At 39.0% G+C, this 15,679-nt stretch overlaps 1 protein-coding gene across 1 annotated transcript; it reads right to left on the bottom strand.

Annotated features, from left to right (window-relative positions):
• Positions 1 to 8,249: 8,249 nt before the first annotated feature.
• LOC147850628 (cation/calcium exchanger 1-like) lies at positions 8,250 to 15,041 on the bottom strand. The gene is made up of 2 exons (XM_087336300.1): positions 13,983 to 15,041; positions 8,250 to 9,366 (listed from the first exon to the last, which is right to left on the bottom strand). The coding sequence occupies exons 1-2, from the start codon at positions 14,992 to 14,994 to the stop codon at positions 8,447 to 8,449; spliced, it is 1,932 nt and encodes a 643-aa protein (XP_087192426.1). The 5' UTR covers positions 14,995 to 15,041; the 3' UTR covers positions 8,250 to 8,446.
• Between the last annotated feature and the right edge of the window lie 638 nt (positions 15,042 to 15,679).

Raw genomic sequence — 15,679 nt, 5'->3', positions numbered from 1 at the left:
AATGATTTGTCTCTCCCACTTGTCTTATGCTTAAAACTTGCTTGTGTTGTACATGTTGCTATAAATCCTTCTAGTCCAGAACCCCCGCGGTTCCGTCTCACGATCCGCACATAGTGACGGATTTTCACAATAGCGTAAGTCGAGATGTCGTGTTCAACGAGTTCGCTTCGTGGTACTTGCCTTCACCTCCAATACCTCATGATTCCATTCCGAATTCTGAAGAAGAGGTCAGGAAGGCTGAGATGCCTCTTCGTGATGAGGATATTAGAGCTCAGAGAGAGAGTCCGATCTCATTTCGACCAAGCGGGCCGAATGAGGAGTTGGGCCTAGATGGCCAATCAAATGAAGAGTCGGTGAGTAGTGGAGACTCGGCCGTGTTATCCCTGAGTAAAGAACCGAGGAGATGGTTTACGCGTAAAGAAAAAAGGAAGAAGAAAATGTTGGAATACGATGTCGGTAGTGCTGAATCAGATTGGAGCGAATCTAACTTCAGGCCAATCGAGAAGGAACCTCCACGAAAGGGGTCGAAATCAACCGAAAAGGTCGTGAAATCGGGTAATCACGAATTACGATGATCTACCCACCTAAAGAATCCCGTAAAGAGGTACGGGTATAATGAGTACATGGCGCATCATTATACCTACATGATGCGAGTGGCGGAAGTGCGTGAGCTAGAGAGCTACGTAGAAGCAGCGGAAGACGCAAACTGGCGTGCCGCGATGGAGGAAGAGATGCGCACATTATTGCACAATGAGACTTGGGCCCTGGTTGACGCACCTAAAGGTGTTAAGCCGATCATATGCAAATGGGTGTTTAAGGTGAAATACAACACCGATGGCTCGGTCAATCGATATAAGGCCCGTTTGGTTGCGAAAGGCTACGCGCAGAAGCACGGTGTCGATTATGATGAGACCTTCACGCCTGTCACGAAGATTGACTACCATGCGAGTTCTGCTAGCCGTAGTTGCGGCGAAGGGGTGGCATCTACATCAGATGGATGTAAAGAATGCGTTCCTGCAAGGTGATCTTGAGGAATGGGTGTACATGGTACAACCCCCCGGATTTCTATCCCAACAGAGCACTTCGGTAGTCTACCGATTGAAGAAGGCATTATACTGCCTTAAGCAAGCCCCACGAGCTTGGAACGCGAAGATTACGCAATGGTTGCGTAGAATGGGGTTTACGACATCAAAGTCAGACTCTTCATTGTTCGTTCGGCAAGGTCGACATGACCCAGTTTGTTTTTTACTTTATGTTGATGATTTAGTCATCACCGGTGTCAACTTGGAAGACACCAGCCGCGTAAATGCTCAGCTTGCGGCATCGTTCAATATGAAGGATCTTGGCGACCTTCATTACTTCCTTGGGATCGAAGTGATCCGTTTCCCCGAAGGCGTATTGGTCCGTCAGCGTCATTACACGCTGAATATGCTCTTCAACTTCGGGATAGCAGATTGTAAGCCCATCTTGACCCCTCTAGATAGAAACGTAAAGCTTCGCCGAGATTCAAGAAAGACGTGCGACCTGACATGGTTTCGACAGATTGTCGGAAGCCTCATCTACTTGACGATCACTTGGCCAGACCTCAACTATCCAGTCGAAATGATCAGTTAATTTATGTCGCAGCCCACGATCCAACACCTTCAGTGTGCGCAAAGGCTATTACAATATGTCAGCAGCACGAAAGACATGGCGTTGTTGTATCGTGCAGGCCTATGAACACTTGGTCAACTACACGGATGTTGATTGGGTTGGAAATGCCCACGATCGTAGATCCACATCTGGATACGCATTCTCATTGGGAAGTGTGGCGATCACGTGGAGCAGTAAGAAGTAGCCGACAGTAGCACTGTCGAGCATAGAGGCCGAATATCAAGGGGCGACTGTCACTACGTGCAAAGTCATTTGGCTGAAATGCCTATTACGGGATCTGCATGTACAGGTATCTAATCCAACGACGGTCTATTGCGACAACTTCAGTAGCATCCTTGCGAAAAACCTTGTATTCCACGCTCGTACCAAGCACATTGAGGTGCACAACCATTTTTTCTGCGAGCGTGTCCTTTCTGGTGAATTCGAACTGGCGTATGTTCTGACAGGTCGGAAGATTGCCGACATCTTCACCAAGCCCCTTGGTCTCGACAAGTTGCGGCATTTCTCAGTTGAGCTAGGTTTACATCACCTCGACATGCCGAACTTGAGGGGGATACATGAACAAGAACAGGAGTGTGAAAGGATCGGTAGTAACCGCGACGCCGAATTGGATGAAGAATTCGATTTCAGACCGGATGAAGAAGCTGAAGAAGAAAACAGGGGTCATAATCGCAAGGAAGAGCCGAAGACAGCCAAACAAAGTGGAAACAAAGCCAAGAAAGGTGTAAAGGCCAAGACTAAGACATGGTCGGACGTAGTTAAGGGCCTGAAGACAGAAGCCGAGTTGGAGACAGCCAATTCAGGTGAAAGCGGGAATGAATCGGAAATGTTCGATTCAATTGTAATGTTCAATTCAGATACGCCGAATCAACTGAGGGCCAAGTAGAGAAAAGGGCAACGAAAGAAGCACCAACACCGCAACAGCAAGGGAGCTGAGAAAGGCCACAAGAGCAAACAGGCCGACCGAAAGGGTCAAGGCGCGCGGAATTGGACAGGTCGAGGAACACGAGCGAGGCGTGAAGCCAGGAGAAGCCAGAGCGAAGATCCGGAAAAGCATATGGAACCTCAAGTGGGGTTTGAGGGGGAGTGTTGAGAGACAAGCTCAACATTGGGTGTGTAAGTGAGTGCGTAACCTAGTGCGTAGACTGGGTGCGTAAAACCGTACGCAAAATATGGTCGTAGCGGTATGTAAACCGAGAGGTCGTTAGAATGTTATTCCTCGCAAGGAATAATTTTGGGGCTAAGTGTAGGATGTTCATTTATGAGCGGTCAAGTACTGTAAGTACTTGACATGTCAACCCGATAGTCAGGGCTTGTATAAAAGGTGCTCACTGAGCACCAAGTGTGTACAAAGAACATACAGAGAATTATTTTTGAATATAGTTACGTCTTCTACTCTCTCTCTCTCTCTCTCTCTCTCTCTCTCTCTCTCTCTCTCTCTCTCTCTCTCTCTCTCCTTCTCTGTGATTTCTGTGTTTAACCGAACTATCTTATTTCCAAAACTGTGTACTTAGTGTCTTACGCATACGCTTCAGCACACGTATTCTTTTACATAGATCTCCTTGATTCGGGCTATGTAGTCAGCCACCGACATGTCTTTCTGCCGGACATTGCTCAACTCCTTACGTATCCGGATCATGTTGAGCTTGTCCGCTCAATAGGTAGCCCACATAATTTCATCAATCAAATCGTTTGGTTCCGATGTTGGGACTTCATCCAAGCCTAAGTGATCATACTTACCAAGTCCATCTAGTGGATGGAGAAGTTCAATACATCAATGGAGCGATTCACCAATTGCCAATCCATATAGATACCTATGTGGAAAAACTCGACTTTCATGTTATGAGTCTCAGATCCATTGATGTTATACTTAGTTGTCCATGTTTTTTAATAAGAATTCCTCTTTATGCATTAATTGGATGAGCCATTCAATATCATTTTCATTAAATAATTTGCAACACTTCATTCAATGTGTCAAACCTTCATTTGTCTCTACTCTTTCAAGTACTTTTTTTTTATTCTACTTGTTCTACAATGTGTTGTTGTGTTCTTGACCCTGATCTTTAAATATATACTATATCAAGAGATGGGGATCAATTAATATATTATGAACAAGTACTTGACTCACTCTTAAAAGATTTTCAAGACGTCTTTCTTAATGAACTACCAAAAGGATTATCTCCTCAACGTAACATTGACTATTCATATTGATATGATACTAGGTATTGCACCTATTAGTATTCCTCCATATCAACTTAGTCGATTTGATGAAGATGAGATTGCTTCGCAACTTAGCGACTACTTAAGGATGGGTCATATATGTCATAGTAAATCACCTTAGGGTGCAACGACCCTTTTGTTCAAGAAAAAAAGATGGATCTTGGTAGCTACGTATTAACTATCTTTTGCTTCAAGCAAATGATTTGATAGATAATCTTTAAGGAGCTATATACTTTCCAAAGATTGATTTGAGAACTAGTTATCGCTAGATTTGAATTGCAGAAAATGATATTCCAAAAACAACAATTCATGTGTGGTGACCATTATGAGTTTCTAGTTATATGCCTTTTGGTTTGACTACTTTTAGTATATCTTTGGCCCAATTTGAGGGGTTATAGGCATTTACATTATTTTTATAACTTTTGTTCATTGGTCATGTGTGAACATGAAAAAATGACCTAAAAGTTACTTATCAAGAATAATTGGTCCCAAACCTCTCATAAGGAGATTTACTAATGTTTTGGTCCCAACCCACTCCCTTAATGTTTTGGATCTAACCAGACCATCACATCATCTCTCTTTCAACTAATACAGAGTTGGAGAGTTTCATCATGAAGAATTACTATCTCGTCAAGTGATTGTGCACAAGACAACATGTGATTTTACTTTTTTTGGTGATTTAAAAAAAAACTAATGAGTGCAAACATGACTATTACCTCTTTTTATCTCAAAAGCTTGTTTGAGATTAAGAGATTTATGGAAAGAAAGAATGTTACGCATTCTCTTTCTTAATGATTGTGAAGGGGCACTTCTTCAAGTGAAGTCTAAAGATATGATAGATGTAGCATGGATGAAACTAAATAAGAAGGTCATCACTTGCATCAATATGGCTATATTAGGTAAGATCTTAGTGGATCTAAAGGGCCTCACAATTTGTTGGGAAATATGTCCCTCTAGTGGGAGGAAGATCCGACCTCCGAAAAGCCGACAGTCGAGGAGCTGAGTTGATGAGGGACTCGGCTGAGGCCGATAGGCCGAGGCCGAAACCGGAATCATGTAAATAGCCAACTCGGGAGACTATACTTGTAAATAGTCTAAGTGTGCGCTCCATAGCTGTGTGTGTAACAGCAGACGCAAAGAGCCCTGTGTGGCTGATGCACTCGTGAGAGAGTGTTGTAATCTTCTTGCTATTGTATATCCACTATTTGTATAGTGAAGAATCTATTCCCGTTTTAGGGTTTCCACGTAAATCTCTATGTACATCTGTTTATCTTGTCTTTCTAGTGTATTTTCTATAATTCGTATTTCAGCATGTAGTTCGTTTACTATGATCTATTCCGCATCGATTTCTCATCACAATTGCCATTGAGGTATGGGAGAAGTTGAAAGCTACTTATGAAATTACCACGCCTATAAATCAAGTGCCTCTCATGCGTAAGCTGGTGTGTATGCAACTTGATGAGTCAAAAAGTGCAGTTGAGCATTATCTACCTTTACATGTACTCTCTCACTATTGCAGGACTTCGGATTACCTCTGTTTGATGATAAGCTTAAGGTCATCTTCTTGTTGATGATCTTACCTGATTCGTGGGAAACATTGGGTTTTTCACTCTTGAATAACCCTAATCTTACATTTGATGGCATAAGGGGTTCTATTTTGAATGAGGAAATTAGGAGAAAAGCTAATGGCAAGGAAAGTGGTTCAGCCAATGTAGTTAGAGGAAGAATAAAAAAGGAAACTAAAAATGTACAAAGTAACAAGAGCAAAAGCAAAGGCAAGGCCAAAGTGACTTGTTATCAATGTGGTAGGAAAGGTTATAAGAAGCTTGCTTGTAAGTACTAAAAATCTAGATTAGAAAGAAAAAAGAACTCAAGTGACAAGAAGAAAATGGACAACGAGAGCACATAACAGCTTTAAGGACAAGGACAAAGAGAAGGCCAATGTGGTCTCTAGTGTCATCATTAAAGAGCCATTAGATGCAAAAGATATTCTTTATGCTACTATGGCAACAGATCATGTTGAAGTTAATGATGTTTCTATATATATTCATGCACATGATATCCATATTACAAAGAGCATCTAATTGATGCCTTGTTTACTTTGAATGATGCTTTAAAACAAGCATGGATTGTGGATTCAGGTACATCATTCCATGTTACTCCTAGTAAGGAGTGTTTTACTACCTTTCATGAATGCAACCATGAACATGTATACCATGGAAATAACCATGCTTGTTCTATTGAAGGTATTGACACAGTGCATCGTACAATAGATGGTACAAATGAGTTGGTTTTGCATGATGTGAGGTATGCACCAAGCATCAAGAAAAGCTTATTATCTATTGGACAAATAGATATGCATGTATATAGTACCACCTTTGAGAAAGGGTCTTCTAGGCAAATTGTTAAAAGTACTAAGAAAGGAACTTTGTATTGATTGCATGGTAAAGTTTTGATGGGCAAGTTTATTGCTTTGACTAAAGTCCATTCACATAGAATTATGGCATAAAAGACTTGGCCACAAGAGCCAAAAAGGCCTTGATAAACTATGTAATTTGGACAAGTTTGATGCTAAAGGCTCAAACCTTGATTTTTGTAATGAATGTCGATATGGTAAGTAAGTAAAGAATTCTCACTACTCTAGTGTCTCTCGTAAGCCTAATCTACTTGATCTAATTCACTCTAATGTTTGTAACATGTCCACTAAATCTATGAGTGGGCTCTTTATTTTATTTCTTTTGTTGATTACTACTCTAGAAAGCTTTGAGTATATTTGTTAAAATCTAAGGATGAAACCTTTGTTGCATTTAAGAAATTTCATGCATCTGTGACCACCCAAACTAGTAGAAAGTTGAAGTGCTTATGTAGAGATAATGGACACATGTGGAATTTAATAGATTTTGTGAAAATCTTGGTATTAAGAGGGAGCTATCAGTCCCATACAGCCCTCTTCCAATGGTGTGGTTGAAAGGTATAACAAAACTTTATGTCAGAGGGTGAGATGCATGTGCTAGCGAGGGCTTGACTTGAGAAGCAAGTTAGATACAAAATCCATGAAAGGAATCTTCATGGGTTCTAGAGATGACAACGAAATAGGATTTGGGTACCTAAAGTATATTCAGTGGGTCAAATTTTCTAATTGAATACCACTAATCAGACAACATAACACCTAAAGTACATAATCAAACCTTAGATTGTATTTTAGTTTATTGTTGTAATCACATGTCTATGCTCTACTAAATATGCACATTATCTATTCATAGTGTAGTCTAGTGTATATCTTCTATATTTTCCCACCGCTATCAAATATTAGAGGAATTTATTAAAGACTTCCTGTTTGATTTATCATACATGTTACCACCTTCACCATACCATACAACTTAGACAATAAGATAAAAGTTGCACTTGGTAGAACACTTATTTCTCAACCATAAGGTTTAGTCTAAAGGAGAGAGAGGGAACTCTCTGATAATTCAATATTATCTCTAGAAAAGGTTTATTGAACCGAGTAACTCTTCTTATAGTTTTTCAACTTGTTCTTCGTGCTTAATAAAGGCAAAAATGTTGTGTTTCCTATCTTATAAATACCTCAATAAAGGTACTACTAGAAAAACGCATCCATTTTCTGAGATGCCTAACATTTTAATTGGCTCTAAACAATAACGAAAGGACTGGATACTAGCTTATCTAGGTTAATCCCATGGATATTCTAAATGTGATTCAAAAGCAACATAAACATAGATCGCTCCTTTGTTGTATAAGAAACGGCCCATTAACTTTCCAGCGAGGGAAAACCATTACTGAAAAAATGGGTCTTCTTCCTCAATGATATACTTGGTTTATAGTGAAAACCAATGTTAGTCTCCTAAAACAAGAGTAATTGTTAGTGCAACAACCAATCATTAGGGCCTTCGAATTGGCCTCCATAAGGACACCACAATAAGGAATAGTGTACTTTTACAAGTACAGCCCAGAGTAATATCTTAGCTTTTACAAGATTTTTTCAAAAAACCATGACCAATAAATAATAGGACATGTTTTGAAGGGAAATCATAGCAAAGCATCAAATTGAGAACATGGTTCTAAACTAAAACTTTAACCAATATTACCAATATTTACTCGAGTTAAAATTTCTTGTGACTTTCACGTGGGCACTACTAGTTATAGTTCCAAATAAACATTCCCAACCTTCTACATTATGATGGGCTTGCCAATAACCTCATAACATCAACGCAACTGATACATATAAGTCCTCCTTTGATATGCAAAAGCATTTTCCAGATTCGTCAGCTTGAAAGCAAAAAAACCAGAAGGATGTTCAGTATTCACATAAAAACTCCAAAATCTAAAAGTGGTTTTCTCCAATTCATAAGAGGTTTTCTGGAATTGACACAACCATTGGCATCAACTCTGGCTCGTATACAGATTATGAGGATAAATTTATCCTGCTTTAGTTTATACAATGAGCAGAGGATTATCTGATCTTATTGATGCTTGAAAATAATAAATATCTACATTGGTATATATTACAAATTTGGTGAGCCATATATAAGAAACTAAAACATACAGGCTCTTAATTTGGTGAGGTCCAGCCCATGATATAGCACATTCCTGTAACTAAGAACCCAAAATAAAGGAGTATAAGGCCAGTTCCAAAGCTTTTACTCAGCTTCATTCCCTTGAGGGGAACCATAACAAGAGCCCAAGTGAGGCCAACAATAAGAAACACGATAATATAAAACAAGCTTCCATCATCATCAGAGAAAAGAAGGGGTTCTGGGCTCGATCTATAGCAAGCTATCACCAAAGATATACCCAACCCAACAACAACGTTAAAAAGGGGTCCGGCATAGCAGCCTGAGACAGCAATTTGGATGCCATCTCTGCCACTGCAAGCTAGAGCAAGATCAGCCACAAGGTCGCCTATTGAGTTGCCCCATGCAAGCACCGTGAGGCCTAGAATAGCTGGGTTAATGCTGAAGAGAACTCCAAGTGTTTCTAAAGAAGCCACAACTTGATCTGCAACGATATAAAACCATACAACACTCATAAAGAAACCGGCAGCAAGCCAGATCCACGAGAAACGCTGTGGCGGCCTTGTTTTTTCAGTGCTTAAAAAAGCCAATGCTCCTAAAATTGTTCCTAATCCCCCACTTATACCGACTGCCATGAATATGGATTGTGTAGAATCACTGCATTGCAGTATCCAAATTGACGCCACAAAGAGAGGAGCTAATGTGCAGCTTGCTATAGCAAGGGGTCGAGACCATCGCTCTTCTTCTATCATTGGGATCGTGAGAAGCCGAGGTATTGCAAGAGGCCATTCGATGCTGTACTTATAAAACAACGTAACATAGTTTTTGGGTTTTGCATCCCCTACACCTTCCAAGAGGTATTCCAATTCTGTCTCTAGTACATCCGTATGTATCTGAAGGTGATGATATTCTAGTTCAGATGGATTTTTCCAGTGTATAAGGGATTTCTCGATTAGACCTGTGCAAAATCAATAACCTCAGAAAAGGTTTAATCAGAATTATTTTCTGCAATGATTTACCACTGCATAAAATCATAGCATTAGAAATACTATCATCTTCAAAATAGAACATAACTTTAAAGTGAACAATGCTTACAAATGTAGCCATCTTTAAATCAGTAATAAAGCAATACTTTAAAACCATCACTTCACCATAGAGTTGAGGGTTTATGCCCCCCTCTCAATCCACTAACTGTATCCAAGACTTTTATCTGTAGGTAGCTCTGATGTAATACCAATAATCGACCGCACATACATATGCACTCACAAATATTGTATGCATATTCACATCCAGAATCATTGAGGCTTACAAATTAAATGCCTGATAGTGAGAGCATTTTTCTACTTTGTTTAATATACACATGCATATACACCCACAAATATTATATATATGCAAATCCAGAATATATATATATATATATATATATATATATATATATATATATATACACCCACAAACATTGTACAAATGCACATCCAGAATAGTTAGGGCGTACAAACTAAAAGCCTACAAGTGAGTGGATGAGAGAATGAATTAGAGAGACAAATAAAATGAGATGCAAGAGATGCAATACTAAGGTCTGCAACAGTCCAATATGACCTATAACACCAAAGATTTAGCCATCATCTAAATGATACAAATGTCAACGAAAAAAAATTAAAGAAAGAAAGATGTATTAACGTCTTTAAGGAGGCCAAAATGGCCATAAGACCAAACAAGAGATTAAATTTTAAAGTGTTGATTCATCTTTGAGAACAACAAAGCAAGATAAATATAATTACATTAAAAGTAAAAAAGAATGTCTAACGAATCCCATCATCAAGTTAGATAGATTGGAACTTTTGTCTCCAAAAGATCTCATGCATGTGTCAATCCAGAATGGAGATATCTCCGAAGCGAAGGGGTATATGTGCACGACGAATTGCTTTTGCTTGATCTTTTATAATCCCTTTGCAGTGTCCTGGTTGGGAGCCAACTTGTGTAGCACTTAATTGATATGTGCCATGAGTAGAAGGAATTGTTCTGTGTTGATAAGCTTGTGTGGTTGTATTGCCGTCCTTCAACTTCTCCCTATGTCTCTTGTGTTCTAGCAAGAAAATCCCAAAGACCATTGTTGCCTATATTCCATAACCTTGTATAGTGGGCCAAACCCTTGGTTAGGGAGATAATGGTATATCTCACCTATTTCATCAAAAATTGTACAGAGGACCAGTTAATTGACATGCATGGGTTAAAGAAAGTTGTGACTGTTCTTTGTTGATAAGCTTGCGCTGTTGTATTGCCATCCTTCAACTTCTTATGTCTCTTGTGTTCTAGCAAGAACAATCCCAGAGACCATTGTTTCCTATACTCCATAACCTTGCATAGTGGGCCAAACCCTCGGTTAGGGAGACAATGATATCTCTCTGTTATTTCATCAAAAATAGTACAGTGGAGAACATAGTGTTCTTCTGATTCCACATCTCGATAACACAATTTGCAGATTCTTTTTTCTAGAAGTGTACATGCAGATCTACCTACCTCAATCTCAAACTGATGTGAAGCGGTCTGTGTAGCTGCACTATCACACTAAAAGTGCACATGCAAATGACGTATATCCATACAAGAGGGCTTGATGATGACTCCATACCTCCGATGTGTGTAAATAGTATGCCTTAGAAGTGGGCCATCTTCCTACCAAAACATATTGTGGGACTGATCCATGTTCTTCCATTATCCAATTCGATAATATCACTATCACTCTATTCTTTTCCACTTTGTTCATGGACAATCCAAACTATACTGGAACCGGGGTAGAGTGTTTATATTTATGCTATGTGATACGAACCATTATTTTGATTGAACAAACCAACAACAATTGTCTTCATGATCAGCAAGTTGTTTTGCTGACATAAGTGCCAATCTTGCATACCGTCACTTAAGAAGCTCCCAAAGCCGTTGGATAACTGTCATTGATCTAAACAGTGCCACTGCCATTATTGGGGCCACTCACATATCTGTTATAATTATATGATGTAGCAATAATGCTTTCCTCTTTATCATGCAGCCAATCATCAAGACTAAAGGTCTCTCCAATCTTTTCCAATTATTCACGTTCTGGAGACTTAGTCCCTAGGATTCTAATCCGTCAAGAAGATTTTGTGGCACAAGTATATCAAATAGTCAATACTTTAGTTCATGGCTCTAAGGATTGTGGTTCATGACACTTGGAATTATAAATGTGCACATTGTCTGTCAGGAGCACTAAGGGCTGCATATCCTGTAAGTAGAACAGAAGCCATGTGAACATTACTCCAATGTATGTGTAGGATAGTGGATATGCCACCTTTTCTTTTCCCAAGAAGAATTTTAGTTCTGGTTTCATTAAATATCAGTATTTAGTGTATTTGTATGGCTATACTTGCTAAGCATCCTTTGAAACCATCAAATCTCTCTGTATATGTACATTATTTTCAAATAGACTCTTGACTATAGAGTAGTAACCCCTTCTCAGTAAGGAGTCACATCACACAAGATGATGTGTTTAATTGGTCCCATAGGTCAAATTTGACCTTCTTGAGGACGATAAAAAATCTTTTCTATTACTCTATTCTTTGTACAATACAAACAATCCACCAAAGCCTCCAGAACTTCCTAGAATCTCTGTTTGGGGACGATATATCAACTCCTATACATACCCCTGTACAGCAAAGAGTTTACTACCAATGTATTCATGGGTCTCTATTCACAAAGCAATACCTATATTCTTGAAGGTATCTACAAAATAACCGACGACATCCCTTAGAGATCCATTCTCATTCCATACAAGTCAAGTGTACGGTCTCATAGTCCATACATTGTTATGTGGCTCTCTTCTCTATAATAGTGACCTTTCGATCTCTAGAGAATGTCCATTTTCTTGCCTTTCTTGCAACGAGCAATTGTTAAGTGATGTGCTACCATCTAGTTGCCAAAAAACCAAGACTCTTCTTGGTTTTTAACTTTTACAATATATCAAAAGATTAAGACACGAACATATTCTCTTAATAGCACCCCTATCCATTTCCTCGACATCATGAGAAAATAGTTGAATTTCACTCAAAAAGTTTTGGAAAATGTATGATGCCCTTTTGAAGATCAATAAACCAAAGCATTGTTCAATGAATTCCTGTTTTCTTAAGATACCCCAAGAGGGTTTCAAACTATTACAAAACAAGGTTTCTTGCAGCATTGTTCAATGTCAGCAAAATATGATGCCATCATGGTTGCTCGGCTAATGAAGAAGATGTATTTTAGACAAGATCACAATTGTGCATGTAATCGATCTTTACATGCAGAACAAGTGTTGGTTTGTATGGTTTATCTTGACAATTTTGTTGTCTTCTGTCTAGATTAGATATATATTTGGTATATAGCAACAGCGAACATCTCCAAACAATAGGCACTGAATCAGTGAATCAGGTTTTTGGAAACCTATGTAAGTAATGTGTATCTAATACACAAATCCATTGAGATTAATATTCACCTCTAGTAGACTTCTCCTATACCTATTTCAGGGATTTCACTAAAAGAATTATATCTACCAACAGGTAGGACCATTTCCAATTGATTTCCTAGAAAAACTCCATGCACAGCTACCTATTTCAGGAATTGGATTAGCCCAAAAGTATTTATGAGAATCTTTTGATCGAGTTTTGTTTTTGAGCAAAGAAATGGTTCAAAATGCCCTTTCTCTAAAGCAAGTTGTCATTTCACTTTTTCTTGCTTGTCTATGTTGTAGTCAAATCATTAGATACTATATATGCATTGATCATGCTGTCTGATTTCCGTAAGAATCTGAAAAATACCTCAAAATGCCTTTTATCACTATCGTCATGATATTGCACCCGGACAACCTGTAATCCTCCCCCTTGGACTCGTCTATGGTTCCAAGATGATAAAATCAGGATAGGCTCTTTTGATATTCTCTAACTTATCATGTAAAATCAGGCAGCCTGGATCACATGTAATGGAAGCAAACATCATACATAACACAGCTTTTCCACACTCCTCGAATTGGTTTCAAGCAGAATTCACAAGAATTTCCAACATGGCTATGTAAACAAAAAATTCTGCCAGTTCTTTCCAAGTCACATTTAAATGCTATTTCCAGCCTTATGTGAACCCAGCTGCATCAAGTGAAATAAAACCTCGATATATTGAGTTCATTCAGCTAAAAGAAAAGACATTTTCAAAATGGTCTGACAGACGCACAAAAACATCGGGCAAATGCAAAAGAACTACAAGAATTCAGCATGTATAGTAAATTTAAGCAGGTTGCTTTATGTGCAACTCAGGACAGAGTTAAGAAATCCAGGTTAGAACAGATATTCCCGAGGCACTATAAAAAGTCTTTAAAATTTTGAAATTAGACGTTTGTAATTTTCTATATAGGGAACAAATTCTGTTTGAATTTTATTCTAAAATAAAATAACCTTATGCTTAGTATAAGATTTGTTAACATAGGATTTAACATCACACAGGTTTACTCCAGCCATTAGAAGAAACGAGCATTAAAAACTTTCTTTCCTAAGAGAAAAAAGATTGATGGGTTACCTTCAGATAGAAGAGGTTCGAGGATTGCTGACTTTTCTTTGTGATGATTGTCAAGCATTTCGGAACCCCAAACAGAAACTGCATAGACAGCATAAATACCCAAAAATGAGGCAGATTCCCATAAGTGAATCTTCCCATCTATTAGAATGAGGGTAAGAACACATGAAGAAGCCAACAAAAACACGGCATCGCGGACAAAACTAATGAAATTGATGTCACTTGATGCCATCTTTACATTCTCGTTTTTCGGGAGCGTTTCGGTGACAAGGGCAACAGTGCCGGAGACAACAGTCGTAATAAACAAGGCACCACCTAAGACACAGCTAAAACCGATACTTCCAGAACTGTCAGATGAGGTAAAAGCTGCTACACTCGAGAAAACATCAGGAGCACCATTGCCAATGGCAAGCAGTGTGACTCCTGCCACAGCAGGGGAGAGATTCCATGCATTTGATAGTTTCTCCAGAGTACGGCTGAAGTAATCAGACGCCGTTGTTCCTAAGAGATAGAAGAGCACCAGAAGCCATGCCACATTCACTACTGCTCGTGATAATGTATTGCTCTTTCCTTCACAATCTTGCCAAACTAAACCTTTGAATACTGAATAAATGTAAGAGGGCGGTTTTGAGGTTTCACAGTTATGTGCGTGAACATCACTAATAGTGGTATTTCCTGCAAGTGGGCTGTTTTCAGGGATCAAAATAGTGGCATTTCTGCCATCTATGTGGTTTTCAGATAACAAAATAACATGAGGGTCGCCTTCGGAAATCCGACCAGTTGTATTTCTGGCATGCTGCCGATCTCCAGGAGTGGTTCCTCCTATGTCAGGAATCGAAGTCGAAGCCCAACGAGTGGTTCGAGACCAGGGGTTGGGCGAGTGCGTAGAGAAGAGGATTTGACGAGGCTTCTTTGTTTTCAGATCCGCATGGTGATGGGACGCAGAGATTGAGGAGGAGAACAAGAAAAGGAGAAGAATAAGATAGACAATTTCAGTCTGCACCTTCATCTTCATCTTCACGACGCAGAGGTTGTCTTAGGATCAGATCGATTTTGACTGTCTAGATACATACATACATACATGGAGCCTTCTGTAACTGTTCATATGTCTAGTTAGATACCTCGCCATCCATCCATGTATGTATGTATGTATGTATGTGATCTACATATGTACATAATCTATCTGTAATCATTTTCAACCCTACGGACCTTGGGCTGCTTGGAAAGCAAGCCAAAAGTTAAAAACAGAAGAGGCAGGCTAGTACATAGTAACGAAAATTAGGGTATGATTAGAAACAATTTATGAAACAATAATGAGGAAAATGTAATTAACAATGAATCAATTAGGAGAATAAATACAATATTCGATTCCCCCAACCCTATCAAATTTGAAAACTCGCATGGAGAGTTTACATAAAATTCTATCAAAACCTTTAAGCATCACTTTAATCCTTTAATCCTTAACATTACATTTGGTTCTGAAAGACATATGGGATTGTGGGATCTCCTCCCTAACTCACTTCTTCACCAATACAGTCTTCTCGCCACACAAATATCGTAGATTGGAGCGAATTAGTGTCTACCCTAATGTCAGTATGTACACGTGTCAAATCATCCTCAAGTTTAATGACTCAAGCAAGTCTCACTTAAATTCTCTTACATTCCACACGAATACATATACAATTGATAATTAACCCAAC

This window comes from Azolla caroliniana, unplaced genomic scaffold (genome assembly GCF_043228905.1).
Source record: "Azolla caroliniana isolate FFs.n. ecotype wild unplaced genomic scaffold, voAzoCaro1.0.p SCAF_21, whole genome shotgun sequence".
In the NCBI taxonomy this organism is placed as follows: domain Eukaryota; kingdom Viridiplantae; phylum Streptophyta; class Polypodiopsida; order Salviniales; family Salviniaceae; genus Azolla; species Azolla caroliniana.
The sequence above is the reverse complement of the archived record's forward strand: the minus strand, read 5'-3'. Positions and strand labels throughout refer to the sequence as shown.

Excerpts from the sequence above, each read along its gene's own strand:
- LOC147850628 (XM_087336300.1), bottom strand. The coding sequence starts at position 14,994 with ATGAAGATGAAGGTGCAGACTGAAATTGTCTATCTTATTCTTCTCCTT. Across the intron at positions 9,367-13,982 it reads CGAACCTCTTCTATCTGAAG|GTCTAATCGAGAAATCCCTT; the intron begins GTAACCCATCAA and ends GATTTTGCACAG.